At 43.1% G+C, this 21,001-nt stretch overlaps 1 protein-coding gene across 5 annotated transcripts in view; it reads left to right on the top strand.

Moving 5' to 3' along the window:
- Window positions 1–21,001, top strand: part of adcy7 (adenylate cyclase 7) — a 47,173-nt gene that overhangs the window by 3,542 nt on the left and 22,630 nt on the right. For 4 of the 5 annotated variants that reach the window (XM_034526131.1, XM_034526158.1, XM_034526167.1 and 1 more), the window contains exon 2: window positions 16,919–17,583. In XM_034526131.1, the coding sequence (XP_034382022.1) occupies window positions 17,419–17,583 (165 nt within the window). In that variant the 5' untranslated portion in view covers window positions 16,919–17,418. Of the gene's footprint in view, window positions 1–339; window positions 534–16,918; window positions 17,584–21,001 lie in introns of all 5 variants that reach the window. The other variant, XM_034526141.1, reaches the window with a different exon arrangement.

Below are 21,001 nucleotides of genomic sequence, written 5' to 3'. Positions count from 1 at the left end.
TTGAGAGTAGTCGTAGTTTGAGAAGACACAGAGGTCCACTTTTAGCTACGCGCATCACCTCTGAACTATTTCTGACACAATGTTCATAACATCTGTCACGTCAGAGTTTTAGCGTGACAAGGATGTAAATACAGGTGCAAAAACATTGATCATCAGATCACCGTCGGGTCAGTGATTCATTTCCGCCAAAATGTATGAATTGTTTTTACACTGCCTAAGCTTGTTTGATCTATTTAAAGGGAGCCTAAGCTCGTGTCAATAACCCACTGGTCTCTGTGTGTGAGGCTTGGGGAGATGACCTTTACTTGGGTGATGCCTCTCTCCATTTCTCACTCCCAGGATTTCCCTCATTAATGTGCTGGAAAATTGTAGGACGCATTCAATCCCTACTGAAGACAAACAAGTAATACAAGCCGGACGCCACTGGGAGCGAGTTTCTCTGAAGTCAATCGAAGTTCAAAGGTTTCTCGTCATTGACGACATCGAATCGACGGGAGACCCAATGTCACTGTTTTAACTGTCGAATGCAATCTGTGAGTGGACTTGTTTTAATTTTTCTCTTTGTCGAATGATTATTTTTCTTTACTTTAACCTCTTTATAGTCAATACTCTTTGTTAGTTTGCAACCATGCAAACTAACAAAGATTACAAAGACTCATGCTGCTAAAATTAGCAACTTAAACCTGCTAAAATCATAACTAAGTGTAGAATAATCTCTAAATTGAAAAACAAATGTATAGCAATAAATTAAGATAAGAAAATAAAGATTCTCCTCCTGATATAACACACAAGGCATCACTTGGGCATACTAATATTTAATAATCTCACTTCTGATTGCTCAACATTTGTTAAAAGGAGATCACTTGTTTGAAATGTTGTCTATGATCCAACACCAGGCTAATAATCTTCCATTTAACAAATCTATTAGTAGTTTTTTGAAAAGCACAAATTAGCAAAAGTATACACAGCATTTCCAAGAAAGGTGGGGGGCAGTGCAGTGACTCAGTGGTTGGCATTCTTTGTGTGTGTGTGTGGGGGGGGGGGTTCTTCCAGTGCACAGGGTGGGGCCAAGTGGAAACTCATAATTTCCCCCTAGGTGTGGATGATGTGACTGTACAGTATTTGTATACATTAGTCATGTGACTTAACCCAATTCATCACTCCCTCATTCACTCACACACACACTCCTACCACCACACCACATTTCTGTTCTCAAAATGAACGCATCGAATTTATTTATTAGTTACTTTTTTAAATCCACACGGATCCACTTTTCACTTTGGCAGGAATTTTGATCCTCTGCACGGCACATAGTTACAAAGTGACTTTTAAAGAAGTTTTGCCTGTTATGTCGTTTTTCTTTCCTGAAGTGGAGAACACCAGGAGTGAATGCCAGGAGTTAAAACAAAGTTAGGACAGGTCTGTGAACACGAGGGCAAATGACCCCCTAAGTTGCCATATGACCTGTTGCTGAAGAGCAATGTAGCATTTAAAAAGCAAATTCTTTGCAACATTACATCACTTCCTGTAAAACGATGAGGCCAAAACAGCATCCATAACCAAATATTCTCCGGTCTAGCTCAGCACGTTACATTCATCAGCGGGCTGTTTCATAACCGACACGGTCAACGTTATATGTGTGTGGAGAGGCGGAGCGCCGCAGAGTACATTAGTGATGATCATCGCCACTGCAGCATGAGTGAAGGAGAAACACTGCCTCCCAACACAGTCGTGTATGTTCAACAGCCATTGTTGTATTCTTGAGAGTGAGCAGATCTGGATAAATGTGTGTGGTTGAATCGATGGTGAATGTGTTGTGTTTTCATCCTATATTCTATCGACACCATGTAAACTCTAATTTTCAGGCCCACTTGTTCTGCTAATGCATCTTGCTCGTGAAAATCTCTTACGGGGGCCCATTTAAAGGCCGTGCCCTCTTTCACGTCTGCCGTTTCGAGAGGATCCATGGCACTGAGATGGGATGCCGTGGAGTGCCATTAGACAAATGCCTCTTCACCCTATTGTCTGTTGAATTGTTCCATTTCCTGGGAACCTTCCTCGCCCACGGCCCCCTTTGTCAAAACACTCATTACAATCTGCCTTCAGCAACTTGGTGAGAAAATGTGAATATCTGCACACACTCGACGTGAATCATTTATTCATACAAAGATACAATCAATCACACATTTTGATTCAGAATATAATGCACTGGGATTAGAGAACGTGTTGGCCATGCGATGCTCTGAGCTCCACGGATACATGTGGAATAACCTTGTGTGGCTTACTTGTAGATCGAGTGCCGTGTCGAATGTTGAAATACCCTGCAGCCAGTGTGAGCCGATGCATGTCTCCTGTGAATGTTCGTTTGAGTATGGATGGTGCAGATGTGTGGGTGTCTTGCTCCTCCCCCCCATTTAAATTTCACATATTTTTTTTTTTTTTTTTTTTTTTTGTGCTCGCTGTGGTTCAAGGACATTATGTAATGCTTGTGAGAGCATCTCATCTGGAGAAGTGCCATTGAGACACCGAGTTTGCAAAACTCACTTTAGAACTGGAAAAACCGCTTACCTGTAAAACACATTAGTAACGGAGGGCACTAAAGGAGGAGAGGAATGTGCGGTGCAGCCGGCGAACAGCTCTCACAGAGGAAGAATCTTTGTAACTCTGTGAATACCCGTTTTTAGGATTTTTGATCGTTCATATTTGAGGATGTGTGATGTGTGCCCTAACTTAACCGGTGCATCGATGATCCGGTGCTGTTTGGTGTCCGTTTGCAGAAACGTGACGTGTTTGCGCGTCACGGGGATCCTTGCGGCACTATGCTGTTTCAACAAGCCGCTCATTGTGCTCGGCTGGTTAATGTGTGATTAGCTGATGTTGGCTCTGTGAGAGATGACCTATCGAATGAATACAGTGGCGACCTTAAGATAAAAGGGGGATATGCAACTGGATAGAGGCTGAATGGCACAATTCAAACTGCTCTGGAAAAATGTGTGTAGCCAATCGTGAGGATCGGTGTCGGCTCAAATTAAGCCAATTGGAAATCCTTTCTTCAGCGAACTTTATTGGGTTTCGTCGACCCCTCAGTCTGCGAGAGCTGCGGTGCTGCCCTCCTCCATGACAGCCGTGTTTATGAGATGAGTCGTCTGTAGCTTGGCCTATGGTTATTTGCATGGATCGTCTCATATAGAATAGATGCCACACCTTCTCTCAGCTGTTCTGTTTCTGTTCCAACTGTTGGAAAGGAGAGGTATGTTTTTGACAAAACCTTTGACCTGTAGGTATGGAAGAAAGTTGCCAAACTCTATCTACAGAAATATTATAAGAGGAATCATGTCCATTCTCATCTAGTTGTACGTTTAGACTACAAAACAAAACAAAAGTTTCCTACACGGCTGCAAATGCGTCCCCTGCTCCACGGGCGACTGGATTTACCAATCTTATGGGGTCGATATGTCGTCTCACTTGTCAGATTGCTATAAAGCTTCACAGGGCGGTTGTGTGCATCTTTATCCAATTTATTCGAAGAATCCCTATTGCACCATTTATAATGCATCCACAATATGGAGAAAAAAATACAGGAATTTATGACATCAACATCCTGTTTGATGAGAATTTGGCCCTGCGCTATCGGTGATGTATAGTAGTTTCTTGAATTAGTCCTTTGAGGAGGATCTTAAACGGTATCATGTCAGTTTTTACTACTAGTCCTCTTGTTTTTGTAGAATTCATCATTGAAATGCAGACCTGCCCACGCTGATTACAGGGAGTGTTGGTGACATCTACAAGTACAAATGCATTAGTATGTTTGTTTAAATAGTACTGTTTAAGTTCTAACAAAATTAATCGCATCCTTTTTTTGCTGAGGCACCCTTTTGACTTTGCTATGGCAACAAGTGCCTTTTGAAAGATCTGGTTTCTGCCGCTGTGTCTCACACACACACACGCACACACACACACACACGCACACACACGCACACACACTGACACACACTGACTGCATCCTTTGTGAGGCTGTCACACGGGCTGCTGCTGTCATTCGGAGGCAGTGGTCCAGTGGAGCGACCCAAAGCTTCAGGCTCAGATGTCGCGTCGTCAAAAGGATGCTCTTTCATTAATGAATGATGGTTAGCTAGCCAAGCCTGTGATGTTATCTTGTCTTCCAGATGACACAAGAATTGTACCCAAAAAAAAGAAATGTTGCTATTGAGGCTACGTCCCTCTCATTTGTCAGTATACAAGAGGAGGAATGAACTTTTATAGCCTTTTAAGAGTAGAAACCATGTACCCTTAAATCAATAAGGGCGCATGCTTATCTCACCTAACTAGATCCCTCTTTGCCCTGCCATAATTTAAAAGCAGAGGTTGCTTTTCATAACTGCATCCATCTGTGACTAATTGTGCAGGTTCCCTTTTTTATGAAGCTGTCCTCGCTGCGCTGTTAGGGAAATGAGTCACCGTCGCTAAGGAAGTGAGATGGTGTGCGGTCGACTGCATGTCACGTTGTACGGTAGGCCTTTGATCGCTCGAGAGAGAGAGAGAGAGAGAGATCTCGGAGCATTAAAAACCTGCGAGCTTGTCTGACGTCCGAGCTCTGTAGAATTCAAATTTGGCGAAAACGAGGACAGAAATTACAACGGTACAGAGTGCAAACAAAGTGGGAGGAATACAATTGTACCATTAACTTAAGATATTCCGAAACTTCCTGTCTTAAAAGCGGGATGCAATCTGCTATCGGATAACTGAGTCAGACACACGCTCTTCTGCAACAAGGCTGCTTAGTATCGTAAGGACAGTAATCTTTAGTGAAAATCTATTCAGCGTTAGCACTTCTACACAACACCGCTACTGTAGGGTGGATACTGAATGTATACAGATGCTTTTAATGATTGTAACAGTGAATAAAGATCCACCTACCTGATTTTACAGGAACAGTCTTGCCTCAATATGACTGTCTTCTGTCTCGGTTGCCAGGTGATGTGGTTGTTTACACTCTGATCTGGAGGCTTCAGCTCCCATCTTCTATCTTTTTTTTTAACTTGTTTTTGCTGCTGAATCAGTTTGACATCCTGAATATATCCTTCAAATGCATATTGCAGACTCTCCTGTCTGCTTCTCTCTGAAATCACTTGATATGATATGTATTCAGTTACTGCAGTAAGTGACAATGTGGGCTCCATGGTAGCTCTTACAGTTGAATGGAGTAGCAGTGGGGGGCGGGACTTAACCAAGGTAGGCTGCAATTCTTACTGCTGTTTGAGTAACATACAGCTAGAAAATGATTTAGCCTTTTTTTCCCCACTTCCTTTTTAAAGCTTTTCGTTTCTTCACATTGATGTCTTCAGTAGGAACAAATGACCGCCACAGACAAGTCAGATTTGGGGATTTTCATTGGATTGTTAGACCAAAACAGAAGTATGCAGGACTAAAAAGACGAAAGAAATCTAAATTTATATAATGTAAAAAGTATTAACATGTGATCCAAGCATTGTTTTTAGCGAGAAGAATCACTCTGTTTACAATATGCAATCTATTTGTAAATTGTTGGGGGGTCAGACATGTCTATCTATATCCTCCTTGTTAAACATACAAATAAAATCATCTTTTCAGGTTCTCATCGGGAGTCATATCATCAACGCTTAGGATGAGTTCTTCACACCTGGACTGGATGACTTTGTCTATACGCAGCACAGAGACTGTGACTCATATTTGGGAGGGGGTGCAGTGAAACTGCAGTCATCTCAATCAAGCCAGTTCCTTTTTGAGAAAGTGGGAGTAACCTCGCCTTCACCCAACTTAGCCAAAAAACTCTTCTTCCCACTCAGCCGCAAAAACCCCAGGAAGGGTGCTGCTGCCTGCAGACATTCCTCACTGCGTCGCCCTTCGAAGGCGATGCGTTCCTCAACATTCCTTGGCTCGCAGTGGCAAAACATAGGAGGTGGCTTTTTTTTTTCTCCACAAAACGTGCAACTCCAGCCATGCCCCTTTTACTGTAAGGCTGCCACAGACAAGGCCCTCCATTGAGAGTCACGTGCCAGTGGCGTGCCAGTGGTCACCTCGAGGTGAAGCAAACTAACACCGGCTGTTGAGTTGTATGCGAAGGGGGGGAAAAAGGACGGGAACACGAATGTTAAAAGTGCTAATGAAGACACTCAGTAGAGAGACAACAATGCGATTAGTTAAATCCTTTGGCTCCCTCCACTCCAGTCATCCATAGCTCCCAGGAGGCATTTGAGGTAATGAGATCCCTCTGTGCTCCTTCTGCGTCACTCCCGTCGTCTGACCTCTCTGCTGCTGCACAGCTGTAATTGAAGGCTTAGGGAGAATGTGCCGTTGCATGCTACACTTATAGCACATACAATCAGCGTTTCTTTTCCCATGTTATTTGTCTCGGCGCAGCTATTCATGCCGTTCACAATCAGGGAGTCACTCAATCAACTTTTACTTATGGTGGCGCTCGGGTTTTCAATGTTAAGCTCAGGTGAATCTCAAACTGCTGATGATATTTCCAATACCTCTATGGGGAAAGGTGTCCTGTCTATTTGACTTATCCTAACTGGAATCATCCAGCAGCCTGTTGACCAGCTCCAGTTCTGAAGCTCATGCCCTGATCAAGGGCAGCAGCAGGAGTATTCACACTCTCTAATGCCTAACGTGCCCTTCTTTTGGCGTGGAAGGAAACCCAACACCCCGATTTAACACTGCTAATCACTGAGCAACTGTGCCACCAATCAAAGTTTTTATACTGATGGCCTCTGAGCAACATTGCTGGGACACTTAGGGTTTAGCTGCTTGCCTCAAGGTCAGTTTTTCTTTTTCTTTTTTTGAGGGATGGGAGTGTCACTGAACGTCTTGTCACATCGCCCCTCTTGTAGTGTCACTGTCGGCTGCCATTAAGGCCTGTGCCTTTTGGCTCCGGCTGGATTGTGTAGTGTACTTAAGTGTGCGTGAGGACGCATGGACAGGGTGTGTTCGACAACACTCACTGGACCTCTATGTTTGAGTCGGGGCCAGGCAGCTGTTAGCCCTACAGACCAGCTGACTCCTCCCTTCTGGCACACCCAACGTCATCCAGAGTCAGCAATGAAGAAGTAGATACTTGATGGCAAATCAAACCACTACAAGCTGGACATTATTTCCGTGTTGAAACATATTGCTAAGCATTTGCTGTGTGCAGTTGTTTCTTTTGGACCCCTAACAATAATGCAATTGCAGGACTCTTAGTACAGTTACATGCCCAAAGGTTCATCCTACTTGCTCTAGATTCCCTTCTCATCTGCACACAGATGCTTTGACTAGCAGCGTGCTTGTGCATCCTTCCTGGCTTCCCACCCACAAGCACTGCTTGAACAATTGCTCTACAGCGTTAAAAGCTGTTCGCAAGAGGCCTATTGTCTATAAGGATGTTCCCCGGTAAACCATCACATTTGGAGCTTTGCAAATGTTTGCAACAGCTGAAGTATAGAAAATAACACGACGTGGGAAAAAAAAGCAAAAAACACTGAACATGCACCATGTCTGGGACGCTTAGCTTTCCCATCAATAGGATGCTTCTGGTATGTGCTGCTCAAATGCAAACAACAACTTTTCATTTTTAGCATTGTGCATTTTTTAATTGAAAATCCAGTCACTCTCAAAAAGCAGGCTCACCTTTTTCATCTACATCCCGGAATGTGTTGCTTTTGCTTAAAGGTGAAGGATGTGGCCTTGCTGTGTTTTACATAATATTTTGCCACTCTGTTTGCCATGCTTCTGTTGGAGACCTTGAAGACCGCCCGCAGGAAGTGAAGGAGAGCCTTAGATGCAGCAACAAATTGATAGCCACATCATTTAATATATTCTAACGCAAGAATAAATATCGCTGGGGACGAGAGAGAAAAAAAAAACAGTCCACGCATAAACTCACCCAGGGAATTTTAATCCCCTCAATCTAAAAGCTTTAGTCTAATGTCATTCTAATGCACACTGTATTCAAGCGTCAGATCGGCCAGTACGAGAATTGCTGTTTTGTGTTCCAGTAAAAGCTGTGTGGGAATTGCCGGTCTTATCTGTCTCATGCTATGTACCGGAGCAGTATAAACTACCGCTTCGGAAGGTAGTATTTGTTTGTCGCGTCCATGTATGATCGCCACCTTGTCTGGCTTTGTATTTCTCATTGTCAGTTATTTCTCTTCGTAGCTTTTGCCACAAATAAATGTTACACAGGAGCAGCACACTACTCCCTGGCACATTGTGCGAAGGCAACAGGACCTCGTTCATAGTGGAAGGTTCAATGCTCAACATTGGAAAGTAAACCACATACGTGGTTATGTTCGGCAGAATATATTCTTACACATTGCTGTGATACAGAGAATATTTAGGATAGTATAGTACAGTGATATTTAAATGTGTCCGGGGGAACAAATGATGCATGAACGTAGAAAGAGCACAACAGGAACTACTCTCTGAATTCTCCTCTTGTTTTGAAAAGCGTTTGGCCAAATGCTACCAGTCCGTGTCCATAAACAGCCTCGTTAAAATGTTCAACATTGTTGGCAATGCAATCACAGTCCATTCATCCATCCATCCATCCATTTTCAATACCGCTTATCCTCATTAGGGTCGCGGGGGCGCTGGAGCCTATCCCAGCTGACATAGTGCGAAGGCAGGGGACACCCTGGACAGGCCGCCAGTCCATCGAGGGCACAGTCCATTCATATGGTATGCTAATTTAACTTTGACTTGGTATAATTTAGGGCACACATGGCAACCTTTTTTTGCTTAAATGGTTTCTAGACAATCCAAAGTATACAGTAGGCGCACACACATTCACAACCACAGACATACACATACACACACACACACACACACACACACACACACACACACACATACACACACGCATCGGTATAGTGGTCGTTGATGAGGTGGGTGTACTAATGGTAGGTTACAAAGGAGAATGTGGGTATACTATCCTATATATTCCAATGGCTATAATATATAGCCATTGGAAAGCGATATACCTCCACTATACCACAGTGCACAGGACACACACACACACACAGAGTAAGTATGAAAGTAGATTGGTAACCTTTCATTTGTCTTGTGATATTGTGTAATAGATATTATGTAATTCCATTGTCAATGTGGAGTTCAAACCACTGATGTCAAGGCCCCATTAACCTACTTTACATTTGTATGTGGACCAAGACCTAACCCTGTTGTACAAACATTCATGAGCTAATATTGAGAATCCAACATGTATCTACAGACGAGTGTATAAGCACACAATTCGGTTGTAGTCAGAAAAGGCAACGGTCCACTGCACCTTAAAAGCATATTACTGTTTTATTAGTCAACTTACTTGGTTCACTGAGTAAATCAGCTACACGCGGGTACAACTTTACTGTTAAAGATTCTGCCATTGTTCTTAATATGTATCCCATTTTATTTATTTTTGTTATAATTCAGTCCCCCCCCCTCCCTCCCACGAGAACTCGTGACAGAAATAGAGGAGACCTCTCCCCCACGTGTTTCCATTCGAAGGTTACTCTCTCAGTGACCGTGCCACAGGATGCAGGTCAGCCATCACAGCTGACAGATGAGGGTGTGGCGGTGATACGGAGCGTTGCACACACACACACGCACGGAGAAGAATTGGTTTGCAGGTCAAACTATTGCGGCACAGCAGGGATTTTCCTACAGCGAAAGCCCTTACAGTGTTGCTCCTTCTTGGTGGGGCCTCCATTGTCAGGGCTTCCCAAAGATAACAGAATGAGTTTTAATGAGGACGACCATCGTTCAGAATATGTTTCCCTGGAAGTCGCATGAGGGTAATACTGAATCCTTGCTTCTCGAGCTTAAAGGGGCCTAAAGCAACTGCAGCTTGTAAACCTATAGATATCATACATTGCAGCGTGAATCCTTTTGACGTTCCACATATTATCGTCTGGCGTTTGAAGGATCGTCATCCTCCTGAACAAAACGCTGTTTGACAGTGAAGGTCAAGTAGTGCAGTTATGTGGGTGCATGTACAGTGTGAAACAACACTACTTATGACAGTGAATTGCAGAAAACATGCACCAGATGGCCAGCCGGGGCTTTATGGAAGCCTGGAAAATAACCATCATCAGGCTGATCTGAAGCTGCCACCCCGTTTCTGCTGCTGCCGTTTTGTTTAGCTGAGTAAACAGCTCTCTGCTTGCAGATGTTGATGTTTCTCTTTGACCGGCATTGTCGGTAGTAAGCTGGGCTGGCTGGCGCACTCTGGGATAATTATGGTTTTCTTATTGGTGGTGGTGGTGGAATGGGGGGTGGGGGGGGGCTGTGCAGTTACAGGATGAAGCAGGTCCAGTTGCGAAACCTGAAATGGGGATGTGGCTGGCTACACCAACTGGAAACAGTGGTCTCTCTCATTGTAGCGCATTCTTTCCACACGTTTTTTTTCTTCTCAAAGTTAGTTTTCCAAATGATGTGTCTTTTGGCCAAAATAAAAACCCCAACAAAAGAAGTAAAACATTCCATTAAAGTTAATTTGTCACAGAGTGACGACTGTACATTATGAGTATGCGTTATATACTGTAATAGTTTTAGTACACACTGTGGAACTGAGGTGGATTTTAAAAAAGCTACGATAATATTTAAATAAATACGGTTAAACTTTTTATTGAGTTTGTCTGAAACAAACAACAACAACACACACATTCACAGACACAAGCGAGTGAAAGGTTCAGAGACCAGCGCTGCTCCTGACTTCAACACAGCAGTAAAGTCCCAGGGTTGTGTCTGTCAGAGAAAAGAAAATTCCCTTTGAATGAAGTTAGCTGTTTATTGCTTTGCGAGGCCTCTAGCTACCAAATAACATTACAAATGTTGTATTGTTTTTTTTTTTACCACAACTTGTTTCATTGAATAACAAACTCGTCTAATGGTGTATGCTGACATTCTGCTCCGGATGACCGGGCTTTCCTCTGCGAGTGCAAGTGTTTTCAAACCCAAACTGCGTATGAGAAGGAAATGGCAGAGACTAATTCAATTAAAGCTTTTTTCAATATTGAATTTGCCCCATGGCTGATATGTTTAGATCAAAATGCTATGTATTTTTAAATCAATAAACCCCTCTCTGGACTACTGTTTGTGTCGAGCAGCAGAATTGATGGTTTCACTTGTGGGTGGTGCGAATGGGCTCCCGTTTGTGGAAGTAAATGTGAAACACTTGAGCAGTGACGGCCAGCTTCCGAACACATGGTGCTCTTGCTTGCACTTCCTGTATTTATTATAAGCAATGGCATTTGAATGTGGCTAATTCAATACCAGTAGACGGTACTGGGAGGAGAGCAGGGGAGATGGGGAAAGGACAAGAGGCCTAATCTAATCTGCCCTGTGCATTGTAGTACATGCATCAGTCATCTGTTTATTGAAAGGCTCTGTGAATTGGCAAGCTCCTGCACCATCACATGGCCTGAACCCCAACCCAGTTCTGACCGGGATATAATTTGTCCCATAATTTATCATGCTAATGATAACGCAGGGCAATTTAGTCTTGTAAAGTCACTGATTATATCATGGCAAGTAATAATATTTGGAAAATAGTATGTCACGTTTAACTGCATTTGAATCATCCGTTCCTCAGTTAAACAATCAAAAAAAGATGGCCGTCTTTTAACATCCCCTGCGTCATTGTCCACAAACCAATTCTGAATTAAGGATGAGTTGCAAACTTTTACGAGTTTTGTGTTGTCTATAAAAGATGCCAAATGTTTCTATATAAAATATGGCAAAATGTATTAAAGACAAGTTTAAAGTTGGGAATACGCCTCGACTATCGTAACAACAACTATTTTCCAAATAAGCCAAAGGCTTTTTCTTTTTTCCATGCACTCATTTGTCTAGCTTAAAAGAACAGCCTCCCAACATAGGACCAGTAAATCAACGAAGCAAATATAAAATGGTTAAAAATAAAAAAAAATAAATAAAAAGTTTTAGATTGATCCCTCAAAAGTACACTAACCGAAAAGGTGTTGCCCACTATAACATCTTAACCTTTGTAACAATGCGACCTTTTGTGATTTACCTGAAAGGTCACATCTAGAAGTTTCCCAATCTGCATTCATAATAAACTGCCAAATAATATAAAAAAATATCAGTTCCAACAAGCGATAAAGGTCACAAAAGTTGTAAATAAATTGGTGCTGATGACTAATTGCACACTGACTTTAGACAGAAGGGCTGTCGAGGTGCCCTGTGAGACACCGGCTATAAGATCATGGGATGTATACTGGTTTCAGTGATGTGTTGGACATTTACTTGTGGACATCAGCTGGCGCCTTAACCACAGAAGGAACAATCATTTAATGATATTGACATTTAAGTGACCAAATAAAGTACATCCACAATGAGAGAGAACAAGGCAACCCACATGTGGGCGAGCGAGGTGGAGCGTGTACATAAGAGTGTTGAAACTGAAATGAATATGTTTAGTAGGTATTAAATGTAAGTCTGTGTCTTCCATGGTTGTGCAAAGAAGCTACAAAAGAAGAATGTCTTTGCTACCGGTGACAACACGAGATTAAGTCTCATACCGAGGGGTTAAATTAGCATTGAACTCTCGACCGTTTGAAAGGGTTATTAAGACATTAAACAGAATTTTTCAGTGTTTCTTTGACTTGAATGCTTGACCGAAGCTCTCCAGCTGATGTCCACAAGACTGGTTCCTTTGGTCGAGCTGACCTTTACTCGCATCTCCTTTAAACCCGGGTGTGTGGAGCATGGGCTTGTTCACCGTTTTCTTTTACAGAGGTCACTCTTTGTCCCTTTTTTTTTTTTGTTCAGGCTTATGGAATGCCAACACAAAGACGGCCATAAAAGTGGAGTGATTTGCTTGGAAAATCGAGCTGCCTGTTTGCTCTACACGAACATGCTTTGAATTGGGCATGGTTTGGTGAAGATGTGACCAGATCTGTGGATAAGATTCATGTATTACCCTTGTGATTACTTGGCATAAAGAAAATGGATTGGCGGCATTCAACCAGAAAATTTCCCCAGACAATGGTCTCAATTGAGGAACTTTTCATGCTTCATTCAAATTGAAATTTTTCTAAAAATCCCCCGGCCTTGAATCAGGCTGAGGTGGGAGGACATTTCAAATTAATTTGATGATAACTAATGGCCTTTCAAGCATCAAAGTCAATCTTTCACCATCTAAATACGCATTGGTACCACTGCACTGGGTCGAACTGCTCGACAGATCTCCTCCAACGGCTTTGCTCGCTTAGCATCTGGCATCTGACTCCTGCTTTGTTTCCTAGGAGGCTAAACGGACTGCTTGTGTGTGCACCAGAGCGACCACTGATTAATTTAATGTAGATAGCAGTTGTGATGTCTTCGTTGGATCACTGTGTTTATTGTGAATAGAAAGCATATACAAAAATATTGGCTTAAGCCTTAACTACTCCCGCTAATCAGGGGGCATATTTCAACAAAAAAGGTTATTAAATCTATCACCAGTACTTAACCAGATTGGACCCCAGAAATTACGAATTAGTAAAAACTATGATTAGAAAATAATTAAAACACACAGGTTGCTACGACACATGTAATGCTTTGTTTTACCAAAAAAACAAAAAAAACAATAAAAGTAACTTGCTGTAATTAATTAGGCCCCCTTAATGAAATCCCAACCAGCATGGTTTCCACGCTTATCATTGTCACACTGTCGTCTACAAGATACGCACACATACACAGGCCGATCCCAGTGTCTGTTACACTCCACCGTCTCTTTTCTTTGACCCAAACGTCTGTACATTCCTGCGTCTCGGCAGGAAGCACACAGTGACGTTAGTCGGTTTTTGTATGGCTGCTGTTCCAGGATTCAGTGACGCCAGTTTACAAGGCCGCTATGTGATTCTCTTAAATTGCCAAGCTTTCATAGTAAAAGAATTGGCACTCAATGCAGCACAGTTTCAGCTATTCACCCGAGCTCGGTGAGAGACTCGGGTCTATTGAAGCGTACATCACTGTCTGTTCTCCCAGGTCAGCGCTACGGCACAACCACAGGTCTTATGGTGCTGCTTTTTTTTTTTTGGTGCCATGGCAACTTTTAGAGTTGGAGCATTTAAAAGCCTCATGAGGGCCAGGAGCTTTCACATCTGTTAAATGAGACGTCTTTTGGTGTCAAATTGCAGAGACGGATCCTTTTTACATGCTGAAGTCCCTGGGTCATCTGACTTGGATCGTCGATCTAAGAGCATTTTATTGACCTTTTCACTTCCTTTCCTTGTTGTACTCAGTCATTGAAGAAACTAGGTCACAGCTTGAGAACTGAAACTAAATACTACATTTACCACCCCTTGACAACTTTACAGCAAATATTTTCTCTGCTCTGATCACCTACGCTTTTTGTACATACTGAATTCATCCGTCAAATATTACAATATATCTTTCTGTGCGTCATGGGTAAACGCCTTTTTAGAAGGGCGGGCTCGTAACTCACGGGCCTTGTGCGGGTTTAAAAAAACAATTATAAAGACACGCGTTGCTCAGCAACAACAACGACTGCATACGTTTTGAGGAAGTGGATCAAATGATGGAATCGTTACCAGAAGAAACCTTGCAGCGCCCATTCATTTGGAAAGAGCAACGGCCAATGGAGGAACGCCAACTCGACGGACCAATGGTGGAACTTCCTCAGTCTCTTCGACCAATGGTGTAACTCGATGGTGTAACTCACTCACTAACTAGCGACTAGTCCCTCAGTGTCAGACTTCTGCATTCATAGGGCTGCGGTCAAGCCAAAAATGGAGCAGGGTAGCTTAGCTTCAGTGTGCCAGACACTTTGCAAGAAACAATCCCATTCCAGAGATTTGTTCATTGAAGCATGGATTAAAGGAAAAGCACCTAAACGAGAGCAGCTGATGGGTTCTTTTTTCTTCTTCTTTGTTTTAGTTCTCTTCCAAGAAGAAAGGAACATTGGCAGACAGACATCCTGTGGTCCATTGAAAAGTAGTCTCTTTGAAGGTCTACTGTCGTTCAGATACATATAGGGCCTGGACTGTCTCGATTGTGGTTTTAACTGCTATATGTGCCTGAGCTTTGATGTCACGTCATGCTTTTGTTGTTGTTTTGAACTTGATAATGTTATCGCTTGTGTTGCGCTTTCAAATAAAATGCTTTTACCTGCATGTGCATTCATTACATGTCTTTTTTTTTTTAGCATTCCCATGCATCTGGTCATAAAATAGAGCCTATATGCGGCTGACATATTTATTTCTGCTTTGTCTACCAATTGCGATGACATTTATAGTAAATCAGCACTGCATATAGTCGTTCCCAGGTTTAAGAGCTACACCTGGCATTTAGTAGGCATGTGGTAAATGATTCTCTCAGTGTAAATGCCAGTAAACATCTACTCAGGGTTCCCTTCTTACGGGCCAGCTGGTTCTTATTGATGCAAGAGGAAGACGCCATCCCTCACCGATGCTATGAGCTTTTGTTTTTACCTCCCTGCTCCCCTTCTTGCTTTTACTGCCCTCAGACTGCCGGTGGTGTATAATCTGAGGCTAGGGAGAGCCGGCTGGATGCTGTTCTCTCCTGCAAAATCGGCATTGAAAAGGAAAGTTAAAAGTGGTTGTAACCTCATCACACCGCTTAGTGTGACTGTGCGTTTTATCATAGATGGAAGCGTTGCGGCGGACTTTTCCCAAACACAACACGTGTGTGTGTGTGTGTGTGTGTGTGTGTGTGTCTTACTCCCTTTCAGCTCTATGTTTCTCTTTTTATGGCGCATAGCATCTGTCACAGTTGCTATGTGAGGGACAAACATGAAGCAGTGCACTACACACAGTGGGACAGCGATATTAGCAACTGGAGGAAATGAGGTTTCTATTGACAGTGGTGCGAAGTTCATATTGTTTCTATTGAGCTTCAAGCCAGTGTCTCCTCCTCACATGCAAATCCAGCCCTCCCCAAGTTTTTGAGCTATATAGAAAAACAAAATGTAAAATCTCAGCACTAGGTAGGATTAATGTATCCGCTGCCCCCGTCTCTCCTCTCATACTGTGGTGTCTGAGGACTGTATGTTGGGATTATCAGGTCTTGCAGCTCCATCGTTTGAAGAAAGTGTTTTTGACAAAGCCTTCCTGGTATCTTGCATCAGACACTGTAGTATTAATGCAACTTGGTCACTCACTCAGAAAGCCCACAACGTATTGTTCTTAGATAGAATTCGTCACCACAGATGCTCAGATTGTTGTGAATGTGAAATTAATCATCCTTAAATTAGTTTATCTCTCAATGATGCAAACGGTTAAGGATTTCATATTTCCCCGCACGTAGCAACACGTCTCCTTCTCTTTGGTTTTGCTTGTCTATTGTCTCCTTTTATCACTGTTGTGTTGGTTCTCTTGTTTGTCCGTTCAGCTGGCGGGGAATAAAGTTGTTTGTAGCTGTATGGAAGTTCATTCCACAGCGTTGTATTGTTCAGTAAATGGCTCCAAAGCAACCGCTCTCATTAGCATTGTGGCTCAACATTAGGGGGTGCTTTCTATGAATGTTCTGGCCCAACAGAGCCAGGAACCTGGGGTAAACTGAGACGGGGCTTTCTGGGATTTGCAAATGTGAGAGTCCAGGTATGAATAAGCATGTGCTCATCGAGGGATCCAGATATGTATGTCTCACTCTCTGAATATTCCCGGTGAGTCACGCCTAGTGTCTGATTACAGCCTGCCCTTTTCAGAAGTCATAGCCAGGTTCCTTTTCAGATGAATGAAGCCATATTTGTAGTTGTATATGCCCATAAAAAACAATTCTGTTAATTTCAATGTCTTAGTTTAGGCAGTGTTTTTATATATGTGTGTGTGTGTGTGTGTGTGCTACCAAACCTTTGGTAAAATAATGTTCTCTTCTCTTCCCTTCCTCCCTACCCCTTCCCCTCCTTCCATAGGCCTCTAAGGAGTGGAGCTGCTGATGACCTTTGTCGCTGCCCTCCCCAGCTCCCGTGTTCCTCCTGCTCTTCTTCCTTATTATCCCTTTCCTCCCCTTTCTTAAACTCCCCTCCCCTCCTCCTGCGTATCTCCCAGGCCCAGGCTTATTACTCAAACCCACTGCAACGAGCAACACAGTAGCTGGCAAAGGATGAAGCAGGTCTGCCTGCCAACACCAGACAGAGGATAGAAGACACAAAGGGACCAGTGAAGGGGAGGGAGACAGAGAGAGACGGAGAAGGACGACTCCGTAAAGAGAGCTACAACGAAGCAACAACATTCAAGATGCCACGGCGAAGGAAAAACGCAAGTTTTACTTGAGCGTCCATGAGCTAGCAAGGGGGCCCCTAACAGATCTGAAACTGTTGACTCCTTCTTCACCAACTTCTGGCTCACACACTCTCCTGCTCTCTCGGGCTCCATGTTAACACCTGATATGCCTCTGTAAGAAGCGTGAGCCATGCCAGCCAAGGGGAAGTACCTGTTGAACGACCAGGAGCTGAAAAATGAGGCGCTGTACCGCAAATTCTCTTGCATCAGCCAGTATCAGCCGCTGGTGCTCCTGCTGGGCCTCTCCATGCTCTCCTGTGGGATCCTCCTCATCCTCTTCTTTGCCCTTCGACTGGTGAGTGTCCACAGCCGTGTGTTTGTGAAAGGAACTTTGCTCTGTTTGCATATTTCACATTGGTAACGTAGCATGTTGAATATCATGGAGCATTTAAAGTTATTGATCGTACTAGCGCGCTTCCTCCGGTCCAGAACTGGTGTTGTACAAGTTCTGACATCCCAAGAGCTCAACGTTCAGTTCACACGGTTCTAAAATGAACTATTTCATGTTCACAGTTCACAATTCTGAGTTTGAATCTAAGTTCTTGTTTACAATTATAGATCTCAAACTTGTCCTTTTTAAAAAAAAAATATATATATATAGACACACATATTCAATGAGCATTGTAGAAGGGAGCTTTAAAAACCCACGACTGCTTCACTGTAATCGTTGTGTATAAAGAACATGTTAAAGAACTTGAAACTAGTCTCAAAATCTCAGCACATATGAACTGGTTGTGTGCAGATGATATGAGCGCATAGAACATAGGCCCCTCCTTTTTGATTTCACTTTAATTGCAAGCATACACGTTCAGTTTACCGAGCACGTTCGGGCACAACACTGGTCCTGAGCGATACACCTGCCGTGACATCATTGCCTCCCTCCCAGCAATGCCTGAGTATTGCTTAAGAGGCTGCATCCAAATCTATTCTGAACTTTTGCAGCAAATGTTTCAGTGACACACCAACCCTGGTCATTACAGTATAGCCCAGGTCATAGTTAAAGTAGGCAGTGCATCTCTGTCTCATGGTATGTTGTAATACTTTTTTACAGATGTCTTCTTACTTCTTTTGGCCTTTCTTACTGCAGACATTTTAACTTGTCATAGCAGGACAAACGAGTGTAACAATTAGATGGCTCTGATCCTGCTATGACATGTCAAAAAGTCTGCCCTGTCTACAGATATCTATTCATGATCCGTTCTTGTAACGGATGATTTACAGATTAGATGGTGTGAATTGTACACTCAGTGGCCACTTTTTATATATCTTGGAGCAGTCAAATGCAATCCAATACAACTGTTTCCTACCTGGGCCAAGTGAACCTCTCTATCTCTTCAGTCTTCATCTGTCTTTCTGAAACATGGGGCACGTTGCCGCTGTTCTCATGAGACTAATCTGCATCCACTAAAGCAACTTTAACTTTGTGAGAACAGAAGAACACTACAGCTCCCATTTAAAACAGCGGTAGTTGTTTCATAGTTTCAGAATATCTGCTGTCTGAAAACTTCCTCTCTCCGTCCTGTTGGTATTACAGACATGTCTCAGCTCGCTGCGACCCCTTGACTCACACATGGACTCACCTCGAGTCGAAAATGTCTAGGGCGTTTAGCTAATTTTTCTTTGATCTATTTAGCGATCCACATGAATGGTTCAGGATGGCTGTGCTGGTAGGCTGCATTTGTTGTTATTAGAGTAGTTACAAATGTCAATGGGAATTTGAGTGAGGTGTACTTAATTCTGCAACAGGGACCCGTAAGCCCCGGTTTCACTTCAGCTCGCTATAGGGGGAGGTGTTAATTAAATTATACATGTCAGCATTACGGGTCATAGTAAGTGTACTGGCCTGCATTATATTGAGAGGTGCTTCTAATATGTGTATTTATTCATTAGGGAATATTATGTAAATCAAGTATCAAGATGCATTCATAATTAATTTAGAGATTCACAGCCGTATAGTATATGTATATTGCTTTGATGGCGCAGAGAGGAGTGTATGGGGACTAATGTGCCGAATTAGCACAGCAGCAGTTGCCTAATGTTTGGAGAAGCAGGATGTGACTGCATGGCCAGTTTGAATCTCTAGGTTGGCTGTGAAAATGTGACAAAATGAAAAACACTCTCCTCTCTCCTCAACAACTACTTAAATAATGCACTCAACTCCCCTTCACTCCCAGCGCAGCTGCCTGGAAGCGTGAATGAGTGATTGTGTAACTGTTTTAATGTGAGGGAGGACATCGCTGAAATATACACACGAAAATGGGAGGATGCATGTTTCAGTCGCTTTCCCTAAGATTAGAGAAAGGGGACAGGTTGGAAATGTCTATTAAACTAAATCAGATAGTGCTGATGATGATCTTGCCATTCCCCACTGTGAGGTCAAGGGTCAGGGTGAGCTGCAGAACAGTAGCTCTGGAGCTGGTATAGCGCTTCAGTTTTGGTAGTAAATAAACTACCTTGCTGCGTTCGAAACCAAACCTCTCTTTTTAAGGTTTATTTGAAAACCTGAATAGAAGAAAAATGAACAAAGAGAAGACTTTGGGGGGTTAAAACAATGTAGCTGTCAAAGTGTAGAGACTGTAATTGCGATTCTGACAGGAAATGGCAGGTTAAATTGACTTTGGCGGATCAGCTGTCGGTGTTGGCATGATGGCAGGTAGCATAGCGTTCAGGCAGTCAGTCCAGCAGTTCATCGAGGGAACTGACAGATTCTGTCACCGGAGATTAAATGACTTTCATTTGTTGCGAAAAAACCTTCCCTCTATTGTGTGGCTGCTGACTCTCTGGCACACTCCCTTTCTCTCTTTGTTGTGTACTATTTACATAAAGATCTTCCACATGCACACAGTCCTTTTGAAAGGGCTCGATCCCCCATGTATGTACATTGATTTTTCGCTCATTGATTTAGTCTTGCGCTCATACACACACACACACACACACACACACACACACACACACATACACACACACTCAATGTTATGTCTCTCAAATTGTCATATTAATTTGAGTTACTCCTAGATTATAAATTGCAACATTAAATGTCCAAAAATTCGCAAAATAACAACCTCCTCCATCACTGGACATGCCGTCACTCATCCCTCTATTTCCTTTCTTCTTGGCTGTCTTCCCGCACACACGGTTGCCAGGGGTACAGAAGAGTTAAGAGAAAATGCCGGGATAGAGCTTGCATAACGCTGTTGTTAAATGCAAAGGAGGGTCAGGGTTCCTATTAGGGAGGGGGGGATGCGACCAGTGTCAGAAAAGTCACAGTCAACTTATATAACTCCTCTCAAATCGACATCGGATGAAGAGCAATGCTGAGAGGAAAACTGGCTGAGCCGATGTTTCAAGTGCCACTTGTTGCCCTGATTGGATGGACGATTTGCATTGTTTGGGTTCTTAAAATTGTGGAGTGTGTGTGTGTGTGTGTGTGTGTGTGTGTGTCTGTAGAAAGTGCTTTAGTTGAGATCTGGCCTTTTCCAACGCTGCCATGGTAACCAGAAAGCTCAACATACAATGCAGCGATGGCCTTCTCTGAGCAGAGATCTATTAACGCTGACTTTGTGCGTCTGTCTCACTCTTGAGCTCTCTATTAACCCCTTGTTTTCTCTCTCTCTCTCTCTCTCTCTCTCCCTCCAACGCCCACTCCCTCTCTCTCTCTCCCTCCCACTCTCTCACAAATATGTACGCTTGGACAAACATAGTTGTTGCTTTCA

Source organism: Cyclopterus lumpus, chromosome 3 (assembly GCF_009769545.1).
Source record: "Cyclopterus lumpus isolate fCycLum1 chromosome 3, fCycLum1.pri, whole genome shotgun sequence".
Classification (NCBI taxonomy): domain Eukaryota; kingdom Metazoa; phylum Chordata; class Actinopteri; order Perciformes; family Cyclopteridae; genus Cyclopterus; species Cyclopterus lumpus.
The sequence above is the reverse complement of the archived record's forward strand: the minus strand, read 5'-3'. Positions and strand labels throughout refer to the sequence as shown.